General features: G+C 40.0%; 1 protein-coding gene and 1 pseudogene across 1 annotated transcript; both read right to left on the bottom strand.

The window, feature by feature from the left end:
• Positions 1-2,287: 2,287 nt before the first annotated feature.
• On the bottom strand, positions 2,288-3,194 carry LOC107627646 (uncharacterized). Its single transcript, XM_016330470.2, has 2 exons — positions 2,625-3,194; positions 2,288-2,560 (listed from the first exon to the last, which is right to left on the bottom strand). The coding sequence occupies exons 1-2, from the start codon at positions 3,192-3,194 to the stop codon at positions 2,288-2,290; spliced, it is 843 nt and encodes a 280-aa protein (XP_016185956.2).
• Positions 3,195-3,355: 161 nt separating this feature from the next.
• Positions 3,356-4,111, bottom strand: LOC148575158 (uncharacterized; annotated as a pseudogene).
• Positions 4,112-9,940: the final 5,829 nt, after the last annotated feature.

Below are 9,940 nucleotides of genomic sequence, written 5' to 3' on the forward strand. Positions count from 1 at the left end.
CCTATTTTTTTATGTTTTATCTACCCCATCAACTTCAGGCTTCTCTTAATATAATAACTATCTATCCTTATATTCTTTCACGTACTAAACGATTCAATTACGGTGTTTCTTCTCATCATCGAACATGAACAAGTACAATATTATTTTTTATGTACTCTTTTTGAGTACTAATTCAAATGGGTTAATTTTAAATACATAACGTAATAAAATACACATTACATATTTGAAAAAATGTTGGGGACTAAGAGAACTGTTATGTTTGGGGATTGATCTAAATATTAATTTTTCTTAGGGACTAAAACATTTGTTTTTAAAATTTTTGGGGACTGATCTGCATAATTACCCTACTAGAAAATGAACTAGGGACTGATTTATCTGCTAGAGTAAAACTTTAGAAATATTTTTGTATATTAATTTTTTTAGACTAAAATATCCGTTTTTAGAAATTTTGGGAGACTGATTTGAAACATTCCATTTTTAAGAGTTTGATCCAATTTAAATCATTAATATTTTTTATTATTTTCAAAAATTATATTTAATTATTTATAATACATATATCTCGTTTACAGTGTAAATGAGATATATGAAAATTGAAAAACTATATATATCTTGTTACACTATAAACGAGATACGTACAAAATTATCTTGTTTACAGTGTAAACGAGATAAGAGATAAATATTTATTTCTGTAAATATTTTTTAAATTATTTATTTGAGTAATTATTATAATTAATTTATTTATTAAAATAAAAAATCCCTAATTTGGATAATTACTTTTTTTTAATCAAAAGTAGTTATTTCATTAATAAAAACGATGGTCCAATAGGACATGCAAAAAGGTAAAAAAATAAATTTCTACCACAAAAGAATCTAACGAAACATTCAGAATCTAGGCCTTTACCTTGAAGAAAACATCACTTCTATTTCTCTCCATCATCATCCTTCAAGCTTCCTCAACATGCAAAAAGCTTCCTCGGCACATGATCGCATCTCTTTTGACGGTTGTTTATGGCACTTTGTAGTTCATGTTAAATATTCCTTATTGTTACCTGTTATTAGATATGACTTAGGGTTTACAACTATTCATCGTGTTATATGTTATTTAAGTTTGTACTTCGTGTAACACGTTATTTAACTTTGTTGTATGTTACTTAACACTAAACATCATGTTATATGTTACTTAAGTTTGGTACTTGTGTTATATGTTATTTATCTTTATTGTATGTTATTTAAGATTGAACATCGTGTTATATGTCATTTAGAAGCAAATGTATATTGTGCAAAGTTTCTATTACGACTCGATATTTCATAACACTGAATAAGACTAAACAAGACATCGTAATTAAAACAAAATAAACCAACAGCAACTAAACACTATAGAAACCAACAACTGTTCACAACTAAAAACTAAAGACAACAGTACTAACCAACAACAACACTAAAACTAAATACAAAACATCATACTAAATCAAAACAATACTAAACGTTACTGGCTAAAGTAAAACCAACGCTGACCCCTCGCTGCGGACACGTCCTACGTGTGTGGCTAGGCTGTCTGCAAAGTCCACACCTCTTAGATCTGTTTGGGTCAGCCTCGTCCATTGTCGTCCGAATCCTAGTAATCCTGTGACGCCCTTCAGAAGCACGTCTCTTGGTGGGGTCGGGGATGACTGTCGGACCATCGTAGGGTGGTCAAAACCCCTCAGGTATCAAAGGGGTGAACCCCAACCGATAGATATCGAATACCGAGTTGAGGTGATACACCTCATGGACATAAATTGACCAATCCATCCGTGAGTATGCACAGCACGCTAAGGCATAGTGACATGCATAATGAAGAGTTTGGAAATACTTGTAATCATGGGTGTGGTTCTTGAGGGACACTCTGTAAGAGCCAAGTGAAAAGCTGCCTGTCGGCGTGGTCTCAGCACAATGAACTCAAAATTATCCCTGTCATACAAAGTCACCATGAAACACCTAGAAGCCATCAGATTAGCCTCAATTGCCTTCATCAGATGATGACTAAACCATTGTCCGATTCCTATCTATGCCTCTTCATCTCTTCCTTTGCGAACAAAAAGCTTTGCAAATCTCTTGTAGGTGGACTCACCAATAAACAAACTGGAAGGTTCCTTACCCACTTCAGAATCGAGTTTACACATTCAGATATGTTCGTACTCATATGCTCGAACCTCCGACCATCATCGCGATGCTGAGTTCACTACGCATAATCAATCCGATGAGCCTAGTCACACATGGCTAGTTCTTCAGAGCGGAGGATGTCAAATCAGTAGTCAAACTCGACCTCGATCTTCACATAAACAGTATTCATTAGAAACCTCCAAGCATCATTGCCCCTAAAACTGAGGGCAAAGTTTGCTACCACGTGTCGGATACAAAATGCCCTGTATGCATTTGGCGGCAGCCAACACCCATCAGGAGCCTGTAGGGCAGGCTTGATCCCGTTGTACCTATCCGATATAACTAGAATACCCTGTTGAGGTGTTACGTATTGCCGAAGGTGGGATAAGAAGAACGACCACAACTCTACATTCTCACCCTCCACAAGTACGAATGCGACAGGAATGATATTGGAATTGCCGTCTTGAGCTATTGCCACTAACCAGAGGCTTGCAATGTTGGAAGTCCTCGATGCACGGTGAGAATGTCCAAAAAAGCCGATGGAAATAAGCTTGCTCCTCATCGACTGGGCCAGCCAGTTGCACATGACTCGTCCTCAATACTACAGCAGTACCCGGCATCGTCATCTGCACACCTAGCAGCCATCGCGACAACTCATTATATGACTCTTCCCAGTCTCTGTAAATCTGTGCCACGACCTTCTGCTTAGCCATGCAAACCCTCCTATAAGTCAGTCTAAAACTAAAGTGGGCATCTGTCGCATTCTGTAGTACCTTGATCGACACGGCAACATTGGCTCTAATAATGGGAAGTATGAAAGCCGATATCACATGGTAATCAAGCCTCCTGTGATCACTGGATATCGAAGTGGCCAGAAAAGTATGCAGTCCATTGTATTGTTTTATCTCCCAAATACTTCTACGCTGGCGGAGACTAATACGAATAAACCATGTGCACTCGTTGCTGGATTCCTTACACTTCCCATGGTACTTGCGGTAATCAAATTCCAAAGCTTTATACTCAACCCCACATCGGATGATGTATGTCTTCATGCTCAGCACGGCTTCCTCTTTATCCTGAAACTGATGACCAACTTGGAACTCAGCTAGTCCTCTTGTATCCTGTGTGTCTCTGGCCTCAAATTCGACAGGCACGCCAGGTTCTCCTGTTGTCTCATGGCATCTAAGTCCAATGTTGAAAAGTGCAGGAGGTACTACAGAGTTTTTGAACTAGACGCTCCACCACGCCCAGCTGGAGTACTCTTCGCTAGCTTATCATCGCTATCATCGGCAATCGTGGTGGACTCCACATCATCATCATTCTCATCCTGAAATACATCTTCCATACTATACGGTGCTCCACCCTATCAAGATTCCGGTACTAGATCAAGAATGCTGGCCATCGCAATCCTAACATCATCGAAGGGTCTAGTGTCACCCACTTCTCCGTCACGAGTGCGGTTTAAATCAACAGCGAAGGAAGGGGAGGCAACCAAAATCGCCTCAGGCTCAATCACAGACAGAGATGAAGAGGCACCAACAGGCTTTGAATTAGAGCAGGCTGCCGTGGCTGAAGGCTGAGGATTCCGGTTAGAACCTCCTGAACTAGAGACCACATCCACAAGCTTGGCCAACAGCTCAGGGGGTCCTCACCTTTGGAAATTTCCGACGACAATGGAACAGAACTTGCAAATCTTCGTCGCTGCCAATGACGAACAAATCGTACTTCACATCTTCCCACAAAACAGAAATTGAAATTCTGTATAATAACTTCTCCACCCGTTTTACGCCTTGCAGCCCCAATTTTCATATTATAGTATTTTGAAACTTGGTGAAACTCGTTGAAGGTTCGACGAAAACACTAAGCGAATTCTTATCAGTAAACTTAACTCCGAGGAACTTGTTTTTTTCTTAATCGATCCTCTATAGTGCACCAAAACTAAAAAATTCTCGTCACTAGCCATTGTCAGGCTCACTATGTTGAAGAATTCACATTCAGCAGCTATTTATATACATTTGCATCATACTAAATTGAATTAGCTTACATCCATTTATATATATTGCTGAAAACTATAGTAAATCGACTTGCCATGTGTCGATTTATTCGTGGTGATTTCAAGGGAGATAAATCGAATTAGGCTAATTCGATTTACTTGAAAATGTAAGCATGCATGCATAAATCGAATGAGGCTAATTCGATTTGCATAAAACGCTACTAAATCGAATATGACTATTTTGATTTACATAAAACTATGCTAAATTGAATTTAGCTATTTTGATTTATATAAAAATATCCTCTAGAGACATACACGTAACGATTTTCTTTTTGAGTGATTTGAATAATATTGAATTGGCATTGGTTTAATTTATTTAAGTTTTTTACCGTATAAATTTCTTTTAAGTGCAACCATTCATGGCAGTAGCAATATTATTATTTGCCTTGAAGTTATTGGATAGATATAATTTCAAGGTTTATCTAAAAAAGTTTAAATATTGAATTTATTTCAATAACTAGCTATATTTTGTTATATAACTGATTATGTAAAAAATAAGTTATATCTGGATAGTTACTTGATTAACCTTAACTACTAATTTTCTTAATAGTAGTAAAAAATTTGGTAAGGTAACAATGGTGCTTGTAAAGGGAGAGAGAAGGTTTGTGGTTGATAAAAGGGTGGGTTTGCTTGGTCCTTAATGAGCTTAGCTCGGTGTGAATTATATATTCATTCGCATGGATTGTGAGAAGAGGGACTTGAATTGCTTATTCAAAAAGGTATAGCTATCAAAATCGACGGTTGCGCCACTGTTTTATTAATTTAAAATAGTCAAAAAAAAAAAAAAAAAGACAACATACTTGTCAATCATTTAATAATAAAGCTAAATACAAAATCGCCAAATTACTTGTCGGTTTTAATTAATATTATCAATATTTTAATAATAATAAAGCTAAATAAAAAATCGCCAAATTACTTGTCGGTTTTAATTAATATTATCAATAAAAAATGCATCGATTTTATTAAAAAACTATTAGTTTTGGGTGCCTTCATTGTATTGTATTTTTAAAAAATCGAGAAATTAAAAAACAACTGAAATCGTCGACGATCAATTTTAATATTTCGATGGTCAGTTCATCAATTTAACCGTTGATTTTTTTTATATTTTTTTGTAGTAAGTTTAATTGGTTTATTATTAAAGTAATTTAAATTTTTTAAAAATAAAATAATTTAAATTCATTACCATCGATTTTAGCATTGTTCGGTAGGTCGGGTACCGGACGGATCGGATCAGTGTCTTGGTTGATGAGGGAGAGATCTCGCCTGGTCGTAAGTTACCGGGTTGGAGTAGACGACTTTCCGAGCACTTCGTGAGAGAAGGGGGGTGTCACCTGCAAAGACACTCCGACGCTCTAGTCAGCAAAATGTGCAGGCGAAAAAGGATTGAATGGTATGTGACGTACCTTGGGGGAAGGGTATGACCTTCCCCATATATACCGTGTCAGAGGTGGGCCCTGCAGTGACAGGCCCACCTTCTTTAATGCTTCCTTCGCACAGCTGTAGTAAAGCTGTCAGGGATGCGTGTCCGAGTCGGCAACTGGGCGCCTCGATCCTGACCGTTCGGGTCGGGTGGTGCTCGGATCGGACCGGCCCGTGAATGGTTTGGGCCAGGCCGTAACAGTGCCCCCAACGCGCCAGCAATAGTCGTGAGGGCTGTTGGTGGTGTGTTACCTCTTCTTTCGTGTGTCTTCGTCAGGTCAGCTGCCCGTGGAGGGGACGTGCCCCCTGCGCGCGTGTCTGTTCGTTGCTGAGGTGACCGTTCATCGCCTCGTTCCTCGCGCTAGGCATTAAATACTCATAATGGGTTGGAAAACCCTGTGTGCAAAGACCATTATACCCTTGATCCTTTCGCGCTTTGCGTAGCAGTTTTAAACAGTTTGCGTTTGTTTTTCTCTCCTATTTTCACTTCTCCTATCTTCATCTTCTTCTCTCCCGGGCATCCCAAAGCTTTATTCCTGCATCCCTGCGCGTTCCTTTCTCTTTCAAGTCTTTGCAACTAATCCAGGTAAACATTAATCCCTTCTCTTTTTGCTTCAATGTCCTTTTATTTTCATCATTAGTTTTTTGCGTGCTTGCTGCTACGTGCTTGCTGCTTGTTCTTGTTCCTTGTTTGATTTGTTTGCTAGATGGTTTTAGCGTTAAGTAGGTGCGTTAGGGGGGTTACCATCCTAGGGTAGGTTTTTGTTTGGATTTTGCTTTTAGCCATGCTTGACCTTAGCTGTTGAATAGGACAAATGTAGTTTTCTGGGCTTTTTCCGGACTCCCGACCTCATAGACTAACGGAGTGGTACCCCCACTGTAGGCATACCTCGCATCGTTTCCCGGGCCTCACCCTCTGCCGCGAATTACAACCCCTATGCCTGGGTGACTTCCGATGTGAAGGACTCGCCAAATCAGACGGACGAGGGGGAGCTAACGGAGTTCCGTCAAGGCGAGTACTTGTGCGGAGGGACAGACGAGGAAGCCAATTATGACCTCTTCGTTCCTGCCCCCAATGAACGGCTATATGAGCTTAACTTCCATTCCCCTCGGGTCCCCGATTGGATCTGGTTTTATAAGTACATGTTCACCCAAGTGGGGGTTCGTATCCTGTTTTCTCCTTTTCAAATGGCGCTTCTTAACCGGATCTCCATGGCGCCGTCGCAACTGCATCCGAACAGTTGGGCTTCTATCCGTTGTTTCGAGATGGTATGCGAATATCTGGAGTTTCCGGTATCTGTCAATGTCTTCCTTTTTTTCTTCAACCTCACGAATCCTTACAAGGAGGGAAAAGCGAGGAAAGGGTTCATGTCCTTCCGATATGCCCAAGGTCGGAGGATCTTCGGGTTGTTCGAGGACTCTTATCATGGGTTCAAAGATAAATATTTTAAGGTGCGTCCGGTCAAAGATAGTCACCCCTTTTGGTTGTCGTTAGAAGGGGGAGCGCCTCATTCCGACGTACTGGAGCTTTGGGGCGGGATCCAACACATTCATGAAGGTGTCTTATAAGGGAATGTCCGCTGTGGACAAGAGGATCGCCGACGTGTTGTTGGCAGTTTTTGGGAAGAATCACGTGAATCCCCACCTTTTGATGGGTGACCGGGAGGTCGCCAGGAATTACGTTTGTGGTTGTTTTGACATGTTTTTGTGTTTCTATTCATTCGCTTGGTTGTGCCGGTTTCACGACTAACTTGTTTACTTGTTTGTTGCAGTGGAGATGTCTGCTTCCATGACAGGGCTTGAAGACTTTTTCAAGACTTTCTTGGCGGACAACGATGAGGAGGAAGCAGAGAAGGTTGACGGGAAACCGGAGGGCCCTTCGGAGGATAAAGATCAGGCGACGCCGTCACCCCGCGACACCAAGATGATAGATAAGAACTCTGACGGGGCGCGCGTTTCTCCAATCCGTGAGGAGGTGGCCGGCCCCGAGCACTTGACCTCCGCTCGGCAAGAGGATGACGATTTGAAGCTTATTCCCACCCCTAAAAGGTAGAGGGCATCCTCTAGCCCGGAAAGGGTTCTTACCATAATGGAGCAGAACTTTGATGCCGGAACCTTCATAGATTCGTAGCTGCTCCCCGGCATAGAGGATCACTTCCTAGGCACCGAGCTTGCAAGGCAGGCGAGGTGGATGTACCGTACCCTTCTCCGTGGTGCTGCAATAGCTCGGAAGGCCGAATTCAAGTTGTCGGGGATGCAGTCACTGCGCAGGAAGCTCGATTCGGCTATCAAGGCCAATAACGAATTCAGAACTCAAGTTGAAACTCTTCGGGAGCAACTGTCCGAGTCAGGGGAAAAACTGAAGGCCGCTGAGGAGAAATCCGCGTCTACCGAGGAGAAGTTGAAGGCCTCCGACGACACCGTGTCCCGTTTAACCGAGCGGGAGATGACTTTGGAGAGCCAACTTAATGCCGCGCAAGGTCGGGTGGTGCCTTTGGAGAAAAAGCGTGACGTGGCTGATAAACATCTATTTCATGGTTTATCTTGTGCTCAATTGAGTGGTTTTTATCAACTCTTTACCCACTTGTTCATAATATTTGCATGAGTTTACATTCTCCTTCCTGATTTTGTGCTATGATTGAAAACATGCTTCTTTGGTCTTAATTTTGATATATTCAATCCTCTCTGATTACCATTAGATGCTTTGATATGTGTGTTAAGTGATTTCAGAGATTACAGGGCAGGAATGGCTCAGAGGATGGAAAGGAAGCATGCAAAAGTGGAAGGAATACAAGAAGCTGGAGAAATTGCTAAGCTGTCCAGCCTGACCTCTTCGCACTCAAACGGCTATAACTTTAGCTACAGAGGTCCAAACGACGCGGTTCTAGTTGCGTTGGAAAGCTAACGTTCGGGGCTTTGATTTGATATATAATATGCCATAGTTTCTCTGACGCTAGGCGACGCGACCGCGTGCTCCATGGGGCCGCGTCGCAGTGACGAAAATCAGTGTGTTTGAATTCTTCTCTAGCGATTTCTGAGCTGTTTTCGACCCAGTTTGCGGCCCAGAAAACACAGATTAGAGGCTATAAAGTGGGGGAATGCATCCATTCATAGAAGGCTCTCATATAATTCACTTTTCATCTTTTAGATGTAGTTTTAGAGAGAGAGGTTCTCTCCTCTCTCTCTCTCTTAGGATTAGGATTTAGGACTTCTCTTAGTTTTAGGAGTGACTCTCGATCCCAGGTTTAATGTTCTTTTTTGTTTAATTTCGTTTCCATTTTTATTCACCTTAGTACTTTAATTGATATTTATCTTTTGAATAATTGGCTTATGGATTTCATGTTATGATTTTCTTTATTAATGCAATTGAGGTATTTTCAGATTTGTGATTTATATTTAGCTTTTTACATTCTTGGTTTTGGTTAAGAAATCAGTAACTCAGGAGTTATCCAATTCAACAGCATAATTGATAATTGTTATTCTTGCCAATTGAATTGAACTTCAATAATCCCAATCTTTTCTTAGGAAATAAATAGGATTCGAAGATCAAACTAATTAATCCCTTGACTTTCCTTTACTTTAGTAAAGGTTGACTAAGTGGAATTAAGATTCAACTTTCATTATTATTGATAAGGATAACTAAGTCTGGACTTCCAATTTCTAATACCTTGCCAAGAGTTTATTTTATTATTATTATTTATTTTTCTTATCATTCAGCATACTGCTTCCTTACTTTCAAAACCCCCAATTTACAAGACTCATAACCAATAATAAGAACACCTCCCTGCAATTCCTTGAGAAGACGACCCGAGTTTTAAATACTCGGTTATCAATTTTAAAGGGGTTTGTTACTTGTGACAACCAAAACATTTGTATGAAAGGACTTTTGAAGGTTTAGAAACTATACTTGCAACGAGGATTTATCCGCAAATTTCTAGACCACGCAAAAGTTCCTCTCATGAAAATGGTGCCGTTGCTAGGGAATTGCAAACGTGTGCCTTATTATTGGTTATTGTAAATATTTTTCTTTTACTTGTTTATTTGTTTTTATTTTTGCTTTTTCATAAATTAAGAGGTTATTGGTTTTTATTTTAAAATTTTTTTTATCTTATCTTATCTTATTTCAAAAATCAAACAAATATGCAATTAAATATGCAAATGCAACAACTAACAAGAAAAATAAACCATTGGTGTTTGAGATAGGAAGGTACTAACCCACGGAGATTGGTATTTGTTACTATGAACACTCACTCCTTTGGCTATGAGTCTGGTTACAATTATGTTGCAGGAAGAAGAAATTACAATGAGAACAGGCATCAAGGTTGG

Source organism: Arachis ipaensis, chromosome B2 (genome assembly GCF_059453495.1).
Source record: "Arachis ipaensis isolate K30076 ecotype BB chromosome B2, ASM5945349v1, whole genome shotgun sequence".
NCBI lineage: Eukaryota > Viridiplantae > Streptophyta > Magnoliopsida > Fabales > Fabaceae > Arachis > Arachis ipaensis.